Source organism: Cylas formicarius, unplaced genomic scaffold (genome assembly GCF_029955315.1).
Source record: "Cylas formicarius isolate icCylForm1 unplaced genomic scaffold, icCylForm1.1 PGA_scaffold_8__14_contigs__length_24414737, whole genome shotgun sequence".
NCBI classification, from domain to species: domain Eukaryota; kingdom Metazoa; phylum Arthropoda; class Insecta; order Coleoptera; family Brentidae; genus Cylas; species Cylas formicarius.
The window spans coordinates 6090244-6110279 of NW_026844361.1; the positions used below are offsets into that span (position 1 = coordinate 6090244).

At 35.2% G+C, this 20036-nt stretch overlaps 1 protein-coding gene across 6 annotated transcripts in view; it reads right to left on the reverse strand.

Annotated features, from left to right (window-relative positions):
• Window positions 1-302: 302 nt before the first annotated feature.
• The window catches only part of LOC132705780 (tau-tubulin kinase 1), a 54893-nt gene continuing 35159 nt past the window's right edge, over window positions 303-20036 (reverse strand). For 4 of the 6 annotated variants that reach the window (XM_060676635.1, XM_060676638.1, XM_060676636.1 and 1 more), the window contains exons 14-16: window positions 11876-12035; window positions 7392-7581; window positions 303-5500 (exon numbers count right to left, since the gene is read on the reverse strand). In XM_060676635.1, coding sequence (XP_060532618.1) covers window positions 5352-5500; window positions 7392-7581; window positions 11876-12035 — 499 coding nt within the window. In that variant the 3' untranslated portion in view covers window positions 303-5351. Of the gene's footprint in view, window positions 5574-7391; window positions 7582-11875; window positions 12036-20036 lie in introns of all 6 variants that reach the window. The other 2 variants (XM_060676634.1, XM_060676637.1) reach the window with 2 other exon arrangements.

Here is a 20036-nt window from a genome sequence, read left to right on the forward strand (position 1 = left end):
ATATTAGGTAAGCAGGTCATTAATTTTCTTATTAAAAATAAAACAAGTAACTTCAATTAATTTCTCAAAAATTAGAGTGTTTTCGAAGGTTACATAATCATTTGTTATTTTAAACTTGATAAAAATCGACGTCGTGATGCGCTGCACTAATCAATTAATTGCGCCAATGAACTACTTCAGATGATCACTGAATTTTAAAAAAAATTTTAGTTCATTTTCCAGAATGTTCGTCACAACGATATAACGCATTCTAGGATCTTCAATATGTGGGAAAAATAAAACAACCTCGTGATTTTATTAATAACTATAATTTAAAAACACAGCGCCGGAAAGAACCGAGAAACAAAACGAATGTACATTCGAAATAATAGAAAAAAACAACCTTAGCAGCCTAGATATATCGTACTAGCTATTTTCTTTCATTTTTTTTTTGTAATGTTGTTCGAGTAATATATATTTCTGTTAAATAGTACCTTCCTCTCGCTATTAAATAACTTTTTAATATTAATTTTCTTTTATTCTATCGCGTGACTAGAATAAAAAACTTCAAGTACTTCATTTAAATGACAAAAAAAAAGAAAAAAAACGGAAATACTTGGATAGTTACTCGACTAGAATTTCTCATCGGCGCGCGTATCGCACCCCCGCCGCTGGCATTAACGAGAACTGACGTAACAATTATTAAATATCCGACGAAGCGAGGAAAAAAAAAGAGTTTCGATGTGCGGCCTAAGTTCCTATAAATATCTTCATGGTATATAATTCTCGATACTGCCAGATAGCTCGTTGAAACTAAACTTCCACAATCACAACTCGGACGAAATCACAAATATACTTAACAATACACAACAATAAATAATAAATAAAAAAATCATCTTTTTCACTTGCACTTCCCAGTCGAATTAGAGTCTAATCGAGGTGATTCTCATAGAAATTGTCGCCTGATATCAGAGTTCGAAAGGAAGAAAGTGCTATGAATGAATCCATGTTCAATATTTCCTTTTGAAGATTGGGCAACTAATAATTCAGTTTTTCTACTTGTACGGTCTAAAACATCTCTTTTTTAATTGTTAATAAACAATCGCAGGGTATATTGAGCATGCTTCGTATCCTGGCAAAACGAAACTTGGGCCGCAAAAGAGGCTCCGAAAGTTTCAAGTACAGTATTACCATAAAAATGAAATCAGAAAACACAGAGACTACGAAAATGTTGTGGAATTACATATACCCAAACAGCGTTGTGACTGCCACATAACATTATTTTTACAAAAATTATATTACAGATTTTAAAATGTTACAAAAAAAAATTATAACTTAATAATCAACTGAATTTTATCTTATTAGTAACAATATTAAACAGTTTAATTTATTTTGGCAGCTATAACAAAGAAATGAAAATTTGACAGTCTCCAAGAGACGGTAGCCGAAAACTTCTCCTCGAATGGAATGATTGTTTTTCAAGCCACTTACAAATATCTTTCTGCCAAGAGGTTGTTTATTTAAAATACTTGTGCAGTCCAATACTATTATTGACAGAGCATCCAAATTTTCCTGTTTCCTGTGCCACATCTCCTTTTCCTCTTGACACTTTTTACATACTCTTTCTAGCCGAGATTTTGAACCACTTCCATTGGAAAATATCCACGTTTCGTCTAAAAATATCACTTTTCTAAATTCTGATATGTAGTTCCCACTACATTTCTTTAAAAATTGAACACGCCGAGTCCTTATCTGTGGCTGTTCATATAAAAATCTTTGGTTCCAGTCCTTTTCATAGTGAAAACTCAAGATTCTGTCAATAAATATTCAAAACACTTCGGTTTTCTAGAGTTCCTCTCTATAGAATTCATAAACCTCAAATCTTTAGTCTTTTGCTGTTGTTCTTTACACTTTTTAGTCTTCTTTTATAGTATATTGTATTTTTCATGCACAATTTTCTGCACAGTCCTTAAAGTGAAAATGGTTTATCAAATTTAAAACCATTATCTTTTAGTGGGGGATGCAAAAACCAAAATATTGCTTTTTATTATTCACTTATCCCTTTTTAAGGTTATGATATAAAACGCGTATCTTATTTATCTTACGAATATTATTTGGAAGGTAGAATTATGTAAGATAAAAGAAAGTTTGTTTGTTGACAAATCGTAGGACGTATTTTGACTAGAAAAATATGGAATATTTTAAATTGTTTAAATAGAAAAACTAATCGGAAACCGATGCGATCGCCGATAACTGGAGAGAAAAAAAATCACCGTACCTTTATTTACAAACACTGAGAAATTATTTTAACAAGAGGGGTTAGTTAAATTTTCAGGAGCAAAAATTTCTGAAGCTATATTTTCGTCCGAAGAATGAAGAAATTAATTATCTTCTCGAAAACCGCTAGGAACGAATTTATTCAAACTATTTTCTGATAGAGATTCGGAGTTAATGTTTGCGTCGGTATAATTGGCACACGCGTATTAGAAGTCATATTTATTGAGGCAGACTTCAATGTTGACCTTTCCTCGAAATATTTCAAGAGGTATAATACTCGGCTAGAGGAAAATTATATAAACAAAAGATGTGTGTTTATAACCAAAAAAATGATCTCTAACTTGGGCAAATGGTTTAAACAATCAAAAAAATTACGATGTCTCGCATTTTTTTAAAATGAGTTTTTGAATTGCCCGTAGTCGTAGTATTTGCAGATCGTTTTAAATAAATAATTTTAAACAAAACTAAAAAGTTATTAACAAATTGATCGTGTGAAAAATATTGAGTATTAATATTCCAAATTTTCGGAGCTTCTTGTATGTCCCAAGAGGCTTGTTTTGCTTGGGTATGAAGCTCGTTCCACATTTTCTGCTATGGGTTATTAACAATAGAAAAACAGCCATTTTAGAGGATTTCTTATCGTCATAACACCTCATTTTTATTTTGAAACTTGTTTTGTAGCGTTAGCTACAAGTAAAAAAAGAACTATTTTTGACCCCTTAATTGCTAACAACTAATTGCAAAATATTCACGGGTTGAGGCAATGTTGCCAGTGCTGGACATCCAAGGGGTTTTTTGCTTAAATTCCATTTTGTCAATTTTTATCACAACAACGGCAATTTTATTAACGATTTATGCGGCCTCTTTTAGTTGGATGTCGATTATTCCTACAAGTTCACAAATTTACTATCGAAATCTGATAACAGGTGACAATTACAAGTGTCCCGAAGACTAATTCTTTTGAATTATACAACGTGAGTGTGCTCTCAAAACAAAAAGCGGCGTTTCTATTTTTACGGGTTTTTACACCCCTGATATCCCTTATATACGGTCTGTTTTCGTACGCTATCGCTCAAAATTCAGCTACCTAAATGCGCCCCGACGGAAACAAAAGGCGAAACACTCGTCGTCGAGTGGGGGTCGGGGCAAATCGTTTACAAAAATAAATAAGTGTCACATTGTATATACAAGTTTTTTTCTTTTGCGTTCCCCGCGATGGATTTTATATAAATATGTATAAAGCCACCTTTACGTACACAAACGGAACATGTTTCTGCCGCCCTTAAGTCTATTAAAATATCGCGAATATCATCGTGACGAGACGTTTGAACTACCGCCTCTGAGATTATCTTAAGTTTCGAGTACGCTCGCAAGGTTAATATAACCTAAAAAAAAACGTCAAAGAGCTAAGCTTAAGGCGATCTCCAATACGTGCTGCGCCGTGTGTCAAAGTACAAATTGTTGGGCGCGGAAAATTATAGCCTATAGCCTACAAAAACAAAACTTAAAAATGTTTTAAGAGATCCTTGTTGATGACAGTCAAAATGCTGAATTTTTTTATTATAATATCGTGACAAATATGAACCCGTAGTGATAGAGGTATAAGAAGTCGTTATTTACACAGAAAAGAAAATCGTTAGATTTTTTTTGACGACGCAACTTGGAAAAATGAACACCAATGGATTAAAAAATGCTTATTTGTATGCTGAACCAAGGATTGCAACCATTTGGCGTTACTAATATATCAATAATATCACAAGGAGTAGTCTAGCTCTCAAAGTGGATTTGTAAACTCAAGAGAACCGAACCACCTCCACAAAAATTTTAGGTAAAACCCTACTTTTATATATAAAAAGAGCGTTGAGACCTCAGAACATGTTTCGAGCATTCAAGTGCTCACCTTCAGCTGATATTTGGACCATTTTGAGCTGGGTTAAAACGTTGAATGTTAAATAAATGTTTCTAGTTTTAATTATTAGGTTAGAGTGGTACCATAACAAAGAAACAACTTAGAGCGGTCAGGGAACGGAAAGAAGTTTTGTTCTGGGTCACTATTCTTGAATTTTAGGTAATGGTGTATTAAAAACGCAGACAGGGAAATTATTAGTTCCGAGAGAGAGATAAATATGGAAAGAAAGCCAACAAATTTGTTTATTCATAAGTAACCAGATTCTGTGGATCTCTTGTTAAAAAAATAACAAACTGCTCGGAAAAATAGAACCCAAATAACCAGCAACAATCTTTTCGAAAAGTGTGGCTCTGTAGCTGCAGATGTCTACTTTATTTTCATTTTTACAGATGGGTTTCAAGTAACTTAATTTCCAGAAATCAGGAAGGATGCCCGATGAGAGCGATTTAATAAAAATTAAGTAAAGGAGGAGGTATAAAACAAAACTACAAGCTTTAAATACCAAGGGAGGATTTCCGTCTGGACCAGAGCCCTTGTTAAAGTGCCACTTCAGCATTTTCTCCTCAACAGTTGATAATGAATATCTTGATGACCAACCATTTTCTACTTATATACCGAAAGTAGGCGTCAAAAACATCAAGTAGTCCAGGTCTAGGCTAACCAAAAATCGTAAGATTAATGCAGGACCGTAACAAACCCACAACAAACAGTCTTACATCAAAAGCATATATATTTTTTTACTGATGTCTTAACGACTTTTTATATATTTTATCGGTGTGGAGATGCTTTTCTTTTCTGTCATTTATGGTGACTATCCATAGTCTACTATTTTTTTCAAGGGATGATGTCAACGCAATTGCGTCCTTCGACAGCAGCGTAAAGCAATCTTCTGTAAAAATTGTCAATGGTAATGTAAAGAGAGAGAGAGAGATAGAGAGAGTGAAATAAAATTATGTCCGCGTCCAACATTTCGCACCGTAATAAAAAATAACTCGCATCATAAATATATGGGGTCTTTCTTTCACGAAACAACCAATATCCGAAAAAAGCACATGTAATCTCGAATCAAACACATTGTTTTCTTCCTCAAAAAAGAAAAAAAATCAAACAATATCTACAGCTGCCGCGACCGCCCTCTGGCGGCGCCGCGGTCGTACGGAATAAAGAAGGGGGTGTGGCCTGCGCATTATGTCAGGGGCCTGAACCGTCGGCACCTCACCTGCGACTCCGGCGGGGGGTCGCCGCCTGGCGGCGGCGGCGGCGGCCCCTCCGACGATTCCGGCGAGCTTTCGGGAGCGTCGATCAGGCAGTTAGAGATCCCCCTCGCTCGTAAACCTGAAACGATACCACAGCCATAGCAGGAGCGTGCGCAGTTTCGCGAGATCGAAGAGGATTCGCAGGATACCACCTGCAAAGGGTAAGAGACGGATAGGGTTGCGTTAGGAATCGGTTTTTGGGTGACCCGGAAGGGATAGGCAAAGGGGCGGGGCCATTTCGTTCGTACGAGTGTTGCCAAACTGAAAAATTCGCGAATCACGCCAACGTATTTTACCGCCATCTTCTAGACGCGACGCCAAACAGGAAGACGTTTCAGTAAACCAATAAATGAATATCATAATTCATTTATTACGACAAGTCTTATTCCATACTTTTAGTACAATAGAAGAGTAAATAAGTAAATAAATTACTATAGCCTTTATACCTACATTACCTGACGCAAAATACAACGTGCGAGTAGAGGGCCGATAAAATACATTTAGGAATCTGGTATTTCCAGATGAAACTGAGAGCGTCCATGAAGAAAGCAATATGGGACAATCAATCAATCAATGAGCTTAAAAAGATCTGCCTGATCTCTTCTAACCCTCAATTTTGGTAGTTCAAATCCTATGAATATGACTTGCATAACGAGGGTTCCAGGCTCTTGAGTAATATTCTAATAAACGTCTAACTAGGCAACAGTACAGTAATTTAATATCAGAAATACTTTTAAAGTCTGATGTTGTTTTTTTTCTATTCTATTCTATGTGACTAACAAATGCTAAAGTGGAGTCCATTATTACTCCAATATCACTGATGTTTGAAACCCGAGACAATGGAGAGCTATTTATGCAAAAGCTGAACATAATCGTGATGTATCAGCAACTATCCTTTCGAAAAGTTTGGGAATATAGCTTAGGTTAGTTATTTAATGGGGGTCTGTCGTTACTGACGTCCGCTTTATTTCCAATTTTAAAGTTGGGTTTCAAATAACTTAATTTCCAGAAATCACGAAAGATGCCAGAGGAAAGTGATTTAATAAAAAAAAAGGAGCGGGATAAAACAAAACTACAAGCTTTTCAAACCAAGGGAGGAATTCGGTCAGGACCAGGGCCCTTACTTAGGTCCATTTTAAGCATTTCCTCAAAAATAATTGCCAATGAATATCTGTAAGAGCAACAATTTTCTCCTTATATACCGACTGCAAGTAGTTGGGCAAAAGATCAGGCAGTTCAGGTCCAAGCTGACATTGATCATTTACTTACTTACAAATTAAATTTACTTGAAGCTTTGGAAATGAACAAATTGTAAATTATTTATATATGTAAAAGTCATGGTAAATATTTTGTTTTCGATTGCATTTTACATTTTTTATAATAATATTCGGGAAACAAAACTTTCCTTTGCAATTACTGGAATTGCGATGGAGGAATCAGGATTCATTCTGTCTGGAGGGTTTGAGTTTTTATTTCTTTTAGTGTTGAACAATTGAAATATGTTTCTTTTATATATACACATTTCCACTTTTAATAGTCATCTTCTGTGATTTCGACTATATTTGCATTATATCACCAGAGAGGTTGCAATATTTACATGAAAAAAGGGCATCGTGTCTATCGGGCTTTAGATTATAATTTCAAAAAATTTCTTCATATATAACAGTATTTCTCAAATTAAAAGAAATTCGGGAAGGCCCGAAGACACAAGTCAGCAAAAAAAAAATTAAAAGCACGTTTTCTTTTGGCCAAGACCGCGTGGAACATTCGGCCATAAAAACGAGTTAACGTCAGTCTCTTCGTTCGCCAACCTAACCTAACAACGAAAATGTGCGGCAAATAAATACTCAAAATACACGATATGTCGGACGAAAATTAAATGTCAATGAAAAAAAAAACAAATTTAAATGATGGCAGTAGCAAGCAGCCCAGGCGCCCGTAGTCCCCGCCCCCTATTCCGAACCACTTACCGCCGCTCGAGTGCCTCTTGAACCGGAGTTTCAGCTGGCTGGGATCGGTGACGTATTTCTCGCCCTGCCTGCGCCGCCTGAGACCGGGCGTGAGGTCGCCTGACCACGACATACATTTGGCCAATCGTTGGCCGCCCGCGACAGACACCGGTATTTTCGATATACGACTCGCCTCCGTTCCCGGACTGGTCTAGAAACAGATAACTTTTTCGCCCAACCTGTAACCGCTATTTTTTAATTAACAAAATTTCTATCACGACAATGTAAGAGTGAGTGAGGACGTAATATGCAATAATGGTCGATTCAGGCAAGCTAGCTTCCATTAACACTATGCTATGTTTTGTAACGAGAAACAGTTATCAATCATTAATGAATTGTAAAACTTCATGGCCTTTTTTTTCAAAGAAACTTCCACAGGCCACTGTAATACTTTTTACAAAACCTATGGTTTTTGTTGAACCGAACTTGCTAACGTTTCGCCAATCATCCTGTTGGTTTCTTCAGAGGTTGACTGAAACTGTACCTGCTTATATATTGTTTGAGGCGGAGCTAAATGAGGGGTATAAACATAATCTCGAATAACTGATTCCCATACTGGTGACAGGCAAAGACTTGAGTCGCGGTTAAGATTGTTAGGTTGATAATAGATTTCTATACACCCTCGGATTTTTGGTTGGTAGAAGAATTGATTAAATGCAATTTTGATTGATTTCGTGATTGTGTTTCGGCAACTACTGATGAGTTTATTTGTCTTAGCCTAAGGCGCTTTCATGTTCTTTGAGCCTAGTTGATATTTTTCGTCCGGTCTCTCCAATGTATTTTTAGTCGCATATGTATGAAATGCTATTAACTCCTGGCATTTCAAATGGAATTTTGTCTTTAACGGATCGAAGATGCTGAGAGATTTTTCTACAAGTGGTAAATCTGGTTTTGACGTTATATTTCTTTAGAACTTTTGATATATGGTCAGTGATGTTTTGAATGTAAGGAAGAACAACAATGGCAAGTGTGGGATGCTTTCGGTTTCATTGCTATTGGAAGGTTGTGGTGAAGTGCATTTTGAGATGGAACGCTTAATATCTATAATATGGAAATTATTAGAGAGAAGAGGTAAGGTGTTTTAATTCTCGGTGCAATGACTAGGGATGAGATAGTTTCACAGCTCTGTAAACAAGAGAGTTGATAACCGATGATTTTTGGGCCGTATGGTCATGTGTACATTACATACATTACATGGGTCTGTGTGGGTACGTTTTCTGCAAACACAATGACCCAATGTTAGGTCTGATTTTCTATTGATAAGAATATCTAAGAATGGGAGGTTATTATTAATTTCCAACTCAATGGTAAAACGTATGTTAGGGTGTATAGAGTTTAAATGTCCAAGTTTTGTAAAAAGTATTCATGGTCTTTCTCAGGCGTATTTCATTGGCGTGACCTGTGAAGATTGTCCAGTTCACCTTAGTGTTAAAAAATTAGAAATATAGTTACTTTCCTATAGTTGTTGGCAAGTTCGTTGTTGGCTAAAATAGATTTGTCGGTGGTGGCTTACAACAATTTGAATTAAAACGGACTGGAGACTATCATGGAAGCATGAATACTGACGCTTTTTAAAGACTATATCCTCATTCCTCCTGGATCTCGTATAGTCATGGATAATGCTATCACAAGGAAATACGAAAAAATACCTGACAGGTCTGACATGCCTTATGTTAAATAAGAAGCAATTTCAGAAAGCTACGCTAAAAAAAAATTACTGGAGATTGTAAATTTGAATACTTTGTCTTTCGGCTTCCGCCATATAACTGGAAATTGAACACCATAGAATTGGTATGGGCGCAAGTCCGTAACGAGGCATAACACCACTTTTAAAATGAGGGACGTTGAAACCGTCTTACAAGAGAGTAAAAACAATGGATTGTTAAAAATAGAGTAACTGCGTCGAAGAAAGAATGTGGGAGTGGATAATAACCTGGAAAGCAATGTAGAGCCTCTTATTATTTCTCGGGAATCCAACGAGCGTAGTTCATCTTTACGATATAACCTTTATGTTGTCCAACCTTTTTAATGATCTCTGTCATTGCAAATTTTCATTTTATTAATATCAACATTAAAAAGCTAGTCAACTTTTAGTTTTTCATTCATTTATAATCTGTGCTTCACGAAAGTCAGTTTCGCCTTGGAAAAAGAGAAGAAAGAAACAAATGAATATACAAATGAATAATTAATTCACTAAATCCCAGTGCGAACCGTTGTTTCCTTAATTTTAATGTTAATGTTAATGGATGCTTGCGTGAATCCACCATACCTATTCAAGAACAACAATAGGCTAAAATGTAGCACAAATTCATTTAAAAATCAGGTATTAAATTACTAGAAAAATGCTTGCACAAGTCCATTATAACTTCATCTTGTGCATATTTTTACAGTAGACAGAAAATATACACGGGGGCTCAAGAAGTAGATGCCGATACCAAGTTCCCTTTTTTTTATGGAACATATTTTTAAAAAATCTATTTTCGAATTCTATGTCAAAGTACACGCATAATTCATTTACACCTATCGCTTACTTTTTATGAGCAAAAAAATTAAAAACAGAAATTTTACTTTGAAATGAGTGAGTAGCTATGGCCGAATGATCCTAGCAGTCGTGGCCAACGGAAGTAAAAGAAGAAGAAGGGTGAGTAGCTCATACCATTAAAGTTCTTAAATTGTTACAATTACATTTTTGTCAGTAAAGTAAAGGAGGTGAAAGAAACCAATAGAATCGAAATTGTAATTTTTATTGGATATGGAGACAAAACGAGAACTCATGAAGAAGTTTGTAATTTAATGCAAAATATCCAGAAAGACCCATTACAAGATCCACAGTAATTAACATTCAGGAAAAAAAAAAGAAAGGTCGTCCAAGAACACAACATTTTATTAAAAGTTGAGGTTAATCCCCATCGCGCACCTTCTGAAGTAGCTCCAAATAATGATGTTAGCCAACGAACAGCTTTTTGGTTTTCCGCCCCATTTTGCTCAATAAGCAGGTAAATATTTAAATACGGTATTTCCCGGACAGTGGTAGAAGGGGATCAATAGAATGGCTTGTAGGATCTGCTGTTTCCTCAGGAGACATTTAAAATCAAAAGTACATAAGGAGAAACTAGACGATTTACAATTTAGAATTAGATACGAAATAAGGAAAATAATTGGAAATATCCTGAGTAATATTTTTTTTGGGGGGGGGGGGGGCATAGCATACTGTCAAGAAGTTAATGGTAGGCATTTTCGACCCGTAATAAAATGTATTCTTTGATATGTTTTTTATTACAGTATTGACACAGAATTCTAAAATGGATTTAAAAAAATGGTGTTCAATTAAAAAAAAAACTTGATATCTACATCTACATACTTTTTGACCAACCCTATATATGTTTGTTTTATTTACTTCAAAAAGTGCGCATGAAAAAATTATGACTGAGTGTGCTTTTTTCTTGAAATCCAATACCTGATTTTTCAATGAATTTGTTCCATATTTTAACCATTCACTGTATGAGTGTTGAAAAATACATTCTGAATTTTTTGTTTAATATGATATTCCGTGTTCTAAATTAATGTACGAATGTTACGAATATATGCAGTAAGCTAATTTTAATTATTACTGCGCTAGACCTGAATTCTTGAGATATAGAAAGAAACGGAACTTGTGGCAATTTAAGTATAATTCAGCGGCGTCCTCAGATTGTGAGTGAAGTTGAATGGAACATCATGTATATATTTGATTTCGCTTTTATAAGCTCATCGAAAAAGGTATAATGTCTTAATATATTATTTTAAATAAACATATATTTTGTTATTTTACAAAATATACTTCTATCATAATTTTGTTCATCTTAACAAGGTTATCAAGTTCCATTTAAACTAACATAAACATAATCTCAGCTCACATTTTACAAATTATTTCTTTTACCAAAAAACCGCATATAATTGTAACTGAAATATTGCGCAATAACAACGAATAATGCATACACTGTATACGTGATTATGGGCGGCTTTCCATAAGTTTTTGGTTACGATAAAATCTCACGTCTTCAATCAACCCTTGATCATCGAACAAAAAACCTTAGTAAACCGAAAATGGCGATGTAACAGCAAATTTGAGCTGTCAACCGCGCTTCCACTTTCATTTCTAGTTTTCGACATTGGTTGAGCTTTAGATGTCACTGGTAACCAGATGAAAGTTGCTTGGAATTCTAACCCTAGTTTTGTTGGTATGGTTATTACTCGTTGATTTTATGGATATAGAGAAGATTCTTTTCTGTCGTTAATCGTAATCGAATTACTAAATTCAATATCCGATATTTTAGTTCGTTCCGGTTGAAAAACGTGACGCAATCGATGACGTCGTGGAACCGAATTGTGTATTTACAGGTTGACGGCCCAAATTACTTTTAATATTCGCGACCCTATAAAAGTGAGCCGGTTTGTCATCTTACCGACAATTCTCGCAAAATTTGACTGGCGTTGTCGACGCCGCTGTCCTCGTCGTCCTGCTCCGGGCGCTTGTCTTTTGTCATCGGGTTTTCCGTCGCGTCAAAGTACTCCGACTGCTCGTCTATACCGGGACTAAGACCGTTCGCTATCGACCTCTTTTCCCTGAATACCAACCACCGAATTAATAACCGCGAGGTATATACCATAGATATATATAGTCAAGAGAGATGGCATCGTTTTCATCTTCACGTGATGCAAATATCTGATAGACTGTGACAATGTTGCCAGTTCTGAACATCGGCAGTTTTTTTTTTCACCAATACTCAAAATAATAGGAAAATTAGAAATTTGATTTAATATACTTTAATAAAATATCCTGCTAATATTTCATTACCCATAAAATAACGAATAGCGATACGGTTTGTAAGAAATATCTTTTTATTACCTCGATTTCACGTACGTCTGCTCTTCCTTATTTTTTCCGAAAAAAGTGAAAGGGTGGTTTTTGGGATATTGCTTATACAAAGACTTATGGCGAAAAAACCGCAATACTGTGGAGTTTTGAAAGACCTTGGCAGTTTGACTTCCCAAGTGTCATTTTATAGGTATGTAAGCAAATAATAATAATAATAATAATAATAATAATAATAATAATAATACATATTTATCCAGTAAACAACATAATTATCAAAAACATATAGGTATATCAATAAAAATTTAAAAAATGAATATTCTCCATAAAACCCTTACGCTGTACGGGATCACATTTCATAAATTTACCCTGCCCCAAATTGCAGAAAGTGACTAATGAAGCTGTTAAAGGTTTCTAGAAATTTCTGATATTGATATTGAAAACAAACCTCAGACTTTTTATTTTCGATTTTTTTTTTTTACTTACTCTTTTACTTTTATTCTAATAATTCGTTTACTTTTTTATACTTAAGCATTTATATTTATTAGGCTATTTATTGGTTAGTTCTATACCCGTTTGTATTCAAAGTCAACTACTTTCGCAGGCATGGCTGGATTTGTCTAAACGTGTGGTGGGGCATTCAGGATGTTAACAGTATCAGTGGGTTGGTTCAAGGACACCACGTGTTTTTAAAGAGTTCTGCGTTTTTTACGCTAACATTTGTGTTGTTGCTGTTTAAAAGGTAAGTTTTGTATCACAGTTATTTATAAACTAATGTATATGTTTTCAATAGATAAAAACTACAAAGTTATGTATCGTTTTGCTCAAATATAAAAGTAAAATTATGTTTTGGTTATGAAATCATATCGCTAACCGCGCCAGGTGCGTTGCTGGGCACATGGCGCACACACAGTTGAAAACGTTATTATATGTCTTGTTATGTTACAGTGTGATATGGTTCAAAATCCTAGAGCTTCTAAAGAGAATGCTCAGCCTGTCACAAAACGGAATAAATACAACCCGTATATAGCAAAAAAGTTAACAGATGCGGAAATTCGTTAAATTTTGGGAAACTAATCAGGTGATGAGGAAGTTCCGGAAAGTGATTCAGAATTAGATGAATATGAAGATGATCCATTTCTAAATGACAGCGAAGATGATCCCAAGAGAACAGAGTCAAATCATTATTTTGAATTGTTAGCCACAAAAGAGTTTTACGCGTCTCTATGTAACAAAGCCAATGCGCTTGCTGTCGAATTGTTTGCCAGGAGCGAAAGAGAACAATCAAGGATTAGTAGTTGGAATGATATAACTCTTGACGAAATAAAAGTATTCCTTGGGATTTTATTTCATATGGGAATAATTCGGATGAATAGGATTAACGACTACTGGAAAAAAGACTATAAAAACGTCGTACTGTCTCTGCTAAAAAAATACCTGGGAGTTGGACAGAAATGTTAGCCATTTCTAGTGAATTTAGCGGTCAGCTGGAAGAGGTTCGCACACAACGCGGTCAATTAGTGATGAAACCACAGATAATTAACGAATACAACAAATTTATGGCAGGTGTTGATCATTTTGATCAAATGTTATCTTATTACTCCTGTAAGCACAAAACTCTCATTTGGCACAAGAAACTAGCCATCCATATGTTTCAAATAATGTTGCTAAATTCACAGCAGTTGTATAAAAAACATCGGAGATCGTAAAAACTTCTATGACTTTAGGTTGGAGGTCATTAAAAAACTGCTTAGACCCAAACCTCCAGATCCAGTGCCTGAGATGATCCTCCAGCACCTCCCAGAGTATTGTCCAAAAGGAGAGAATGGAAAGGCGAAAAGAAGAAGATGCTGTCTTTCTTGGGGCAATGGCCAGAGAAAGGATTCTGTCTACTACTGTCCTCAATGTTCGGGCGGTCCAGGTCTTTGTCTAACTCAGTAACAGTACAAAATAATATTTTCTTTCTGTTCTGTTTTACATTATACTTTTGTAACAAAAATACACAACTTTGTAAAAAAAATCGCTTTTTTTCTTTAAAAAAATATAAAAAAAACTTTTGTTGGATATATTTGTAATACTTTTTTTCATAGTATACTTCTTGCACAAGAAAAACTAAAGGGGTACCAGACATGTGGCGGGCAGGGAATTTGTTAAGATTATGCCTTATAAGAAATTATAATGAATGTATTGTAAGAATGATTTAAATTTTGTAATAACTGTTGTTTTAAAAAATAGCTCAAAAACATTTCGATTCCCTGAAAAGCTGTACAGAAGACTTATTTCTAGTTGTTCAGGAAATAATTTTGCACATTTTCCAATTTTTTCCGGTATGCAGTACTCCTCCCCGTTCCAAAATTTTTTGGTGTTTGGTGTTGGTGGTATTTTAGCGACCTTCGCAGGGCCGAGTAAAAATCCATCCCAACAGATGTTTATTCTGCATCAAGTAGGTCTTGCCTGAGACGGACCGTAACAAATATTTATAGAAACTTGAAATTTTTATTTGAAACGTAAATAGACCGTTTTAAATTTGATTAAGCATTGATGCTGAGGAGTATTTTCGAATCAGTAGAAGCGTTTATTTTAACATCAAGTGATATGTATCGTTCTTAAGAGTTTAATCTAAGTTGCAATATGTTCATATATAATACGAAGGGATTCTTCCAGTAAGTATTTATGTACCTGATTCTCGAGCTTCGAGCCTACGAGGCTGTTTTCACTGGATAGTTCAAAGGGTATGGGTAAGTACTTGTACTCTAGTTACCTTACTAAACAAAATTTAGTGATAGTACCATAAATGTAATTCGGCAAAGTATGGTTTGTTCATAGATAAGGGTGGTCCATTAACATACAATGTAACAAGATTATTATCTAAAGTTTCGGAATTTAAATTCAGGTAAAATTGTGGCCCGTAATAGAAAATAATTTTATAATTACCTGTGTTTAATATTCTTTGGTTTGATATTCTACTTAATTTAAGTTTATTAGTAATCATTCTTATTTCGTGTGTAATACAGCGTGTATTGAAACGTCTAGTGTCTAGTGTATCTCAGGAGATGCTCCCGCCCAAATGTATAAAACACTATTCTATTGAGACTAAGGAAGTTATAAACAATGTTTATTTGACTCTCATTGAACGTGATGCCAGCAAGCAAGCATCTTTAGAAGAAACGGCCACATTGACGAAAATTCCAACATCAATTGTATGGAAAATTGTGAATAATCCCATTTCAGCGAGAAAAAAAAGAAGCGATGCTGACATTTTCTCGAGTGTAGATGAAAGTGATCAAGATATAATATGGTGTAAAATTTACCAGTTATACAAGGAACAAAGAGTGCCTACATTACATATCCAAGTTGGACAAATTCTGTTAAATATATAGAAAAAGCAGAACAATCGTATATCCATATTGCAAATAACATAGAACAAATTATAATTAGAACAAGCGATGATAGCGATAGTGATACTGATATATTATGTGAATAATTTTAAGTAATTTTAGTAGGTAATAAAAATAATTTGTAATTTTATTTTAGATTTAAACATAAATAGATAAATAAATAAATAAATATTGTTTAGTATCTTTCCTAACAAAACCCCAAATAAATAAATTCTAAGCAAAGTACGGACCTGTTCGGCCATATTTCATTCTTACAGCTTGCCCGAGTCTTTCCTTAATTCGTATCAGTTAGTCATTTTCTTATATCTATGAACAGACTTTAGCTAAAATATCAGTACAAAGCTGGTATAACTGAAAAACGAGTAATAAAAGAAGAAAATATTTATCGAGAACGATTAGTGGCGGAGTTAATCATTGAGCTAGGTGAGAACAGTAGTGGTAGTGACGATTTTTTAAGTGACTGACACTTATTATTACATTTAATATTTAATAAAACGTAATAAATTGTTACTTTGTACTATATTTTTTATGTACATGTTTCAAGATTTGCCCGGCAAAAAAGAGTGAAAAAATACTTATATCCCGCTTGTTAGCGTAGGTAGATAAATTCCTAGGACAGTCCTGGAATGGTTACGGATAAGGGTCTGCTCTACAGGGTGATCTATAAGGGGTGCGGTAGGTAAAGTTAATCACGGGGTCGGTTGGAAAAGCGCTACATTTCTGGTCCAAGCCTTTTTTAAATAGTTGTTTTACAATAAATATTTTAATTCCTCAGGGAAGTCCCCTGTTTCAAAAATTTTATTTATTAAGTAAGACGATGGTTTACTAATTTCGTGCGACATCGGTTGTACCAGCGGGAGTATCTTTTTTTCTTGTTCTGTGTATTTTATTACCTGTTACATTGTGTCTAGTTTGTTTAATTTAACTGTTTATAATATAACACACACAACACTCTTCACACCACCCATCCCTTAATAATAATAATTTTATGAATGATTGATGCGACCTCTTTTAGTTGGACGTCTGTGGTATATACTCTCGAACGGCGTTCGCGTGCCCCCTATCGGGTACTACCGCAACGGTGAGTGTTACGATGTAAGGTGTCAAAATTAGTTTAAATGCACCACATTGGATTTTAACTTTCTTACAATAATTACCTATACAAAGAGGGTTAATCACGATGGACGCTATGTTAAACGTTTATGGTGAACGCCGAGTAGGATCGTTCTGGAAATTTAGTCGTTTACATGAACGAAGATGTTTCATCTTCGCGCCTTGGATATTTTAAATGGCATTAATGAATGTTCTGTCCCGCCATCACGATTTTTTGTATAAATACATCGCTGTGCCCATTTTCAGCGGTCTTTGACAAAGTAATTCTTTTCGCTATCCTTTGTACAAAACAGAAGAAAAGAACAATTAAATCTTTATTACGGCCGCATTTGAGTTTGTACAGGGTTGAAATTTTGGCTACAGTTTACGAAGGTGGCGTGAAATAGTTTTGTGTAGACAAGATCACCCTGTAATACATAAGGGCGCACAAAATGTACCGTACCGTAAACTTCTAACCCACCGTCCTGCCGTAAATCCCTCTATATACCATGTCTCTCCTAATAAAAGCCACAATCGTAGACTTCTTATTTTGAAAGATATAAATTTTATTCCAAAATTTTGTAACGAATTGCTAATAAAAAAACAAAAACTACCTCCGATTTTGTTTACCAAGGGGGTAAAACGTAACCGAGGTTTAACGTAATTCCTTGCAAATTCTCCGGAACTTCTTTAACGTTATAACGTTAACAAAGACAAGAAGGTACACTCCATTTTGTCGTTGTTGCGGTTAGATTATCAAAGGCCACGAAAGGCCACCGAGTGCCAAAAAGTGCCACCGAAGAGTGCCGTGGAAAATGGACAGCGCTAGCGGGAAGTGTCGCTTTCTTATCTTCTTAACAATAATGGTAATTGCCCGAATGCGGTTTGTTGCCGCCAGGGTGCAATAATAACACGTAGAAAGTATGTTATAAAAATATGGTGTCACAATTAAGTCACAATTATTATTAACCCCAAAGGCGACGTTAGTACTCAAGCGTTAGATGAAGCTATGACGCACCGTGGGTAAACCTCTTAATTTAGCACTCAAAATTTCAATGGTTCAATTTTATACATATTTGGAGAAAAATAATCATTGAGATAGATATAATTTAACCAATAGTTAAATTATTACATTATCATTTTGGTCCAAACCGCATTTACATATACATAGCTTTGTATTTGTGACCAATTTTAAAATATTGAGAAACAGTATATTCGATTCAAGTAAATGTGCATACCGTTCTTAAAAATCGCTTTTTGACGCATTTGGAACAGATCGTCCCGCATATGAAACGAATATTTTGCATAAAAAAGGTTTCCAAAATTAAAGCCTCACATATGAAATCAATAGGCAAATCTTGGCAGGCATTTTTATACTCTTGTAACTTGGTAAACTTCGCACGTAATCACTATTTGGCATAAAAGTCCTCGTCCGAAGATGCAGAGATGTCAGTCATCCTGTTTAAATTTGTTTCATTGATTTCGAAAACGCGTTCGGCAGAGTCTAACAGGGTAAACTGAGATTCTGGAGAAAACAAAACAAACAGAAGTAAGACGACGGCGCATCTTGTCACCACTGCTTTTAAATCTATACTCTGAACACATCGTCAGAGAACCACTTAAAGCACTCCGTGACGGTATCAAAGTGAATTGAGTGAACTTTGATACCTTGGGATATTCCATCATCTGTTAGCTAATAGTACGGACCAAGTGCAGGTGCTAGTCAATAACATGGGCAGCTTGAACGAGTCGATAGTATCACTTATCTTGGCTCTAACATTAACACCAACTAGGATGTGAGCAAAGAAATCAAAATCATAGAAGGCTAACGTGGTGTTTTCTAAGTATCCGGAACATTCAATTAAAACTATGACTCGCTACGTAATGGAAAACTGGATACTTACAGGGACTCGGTTAAAGAAACCTTTGGAAGGAGAGTAATACCGCAGATTGCTGCGCATAAGCTAGACGAATAGAGTCAGTAATGAGGAACTTCCTACATCGCTTAAACTGAATGGAAATAGTCCAACAAATCATAAAAACCAGAAAGCTAAAAATACCTTGCAAATTTAACGAGTCACCCAGGTCGATATAATGCACTACATTTAATTATGCAATGAAAAATAGAGGGCAGATGTGGGCCTGGATGCAGGCGAATATCGTGGCTTCGGAACTTACGGAAATGGTTTCAAAAGTGAAGTGCGCCAATATTCAATGAGGACACGGACATGAAAAGAAGAAAAAAAAAATTAATGTAATTAATATAATTTTTCAAAGAAACTTGCACAGGCTACTGTAATACTTTTTATAAAACTTCTGGATTCCTTCTGCGTCGGTTTTTATTGAGTCGAACTAGCTAGCGTTTCGCCAATTATCCAGTTGGCTTCTTCAGAGATTGACTGAAACTGACTTGCATCACTGACTCTGTATATTTAGATTGTTTTAGGGGGGCGGAGCTAAATGAGGGGCGTAAACACCGTCTCGGATGCCTAATTCTAATATTGGTGACCTGAGTTGCGGTTTGCTGATTGTTACGTTGCTTACATATTTTTGTAGACTCTCGAATTTTTCGTTGGTAGAAAAATTGACTACAGACTACATGCAAGCATTTTAGTTTTATCGAATAAAATTTGGTCCGGTTTCGTGATTGCGTTCGGCAATTGCTGATGAGTTTATTTGTCTTAACCTTAAGGCTCGTTCATGTTCTTTGAGCCTAGTTGATATTTTATTAGGTTTTCTGTAAATAGAATAACCCAATGTTTTCCTATTGATTTCCTATTGATAAGAATATCTAAGAATGTTACGTATGTTAGGGTGTATAGAGTTTAAATATCTAAGAAAACCTTCCATATATATACTCGCGATGACTGGTGATAGAGGAGAACCCATAGCTGTTCCCGACGTTTGTTCAAAAATTTGACCGTTATAAGAAAAATATGTTCCAGACAAGCATTTTTTAATTAAGGTGAGAAGGTTGGGTTCCAGATTTTCGGAATCTGAAATGACGGTGAGAGTTTCAGGAATAGGAATTACGTCGAAACAAACTAATCCTGTGTATGCTTTTTATTTATTCAATGAAGTAAAACGATTTAAGTACGAAACTGTCAGTTTTCCCTGGAAAGGGTTTCATTAAGGAAGCTAGATATTTTGCTAGAGAATATGTTGGAGAATCAATGGTGCTGACAATAGGTCGAAGGGGAAATCCTGGTTTGTGAATCTTTGGGAGTCGGTAGAGACGAGGAATTTTAGAATCATGAGGGG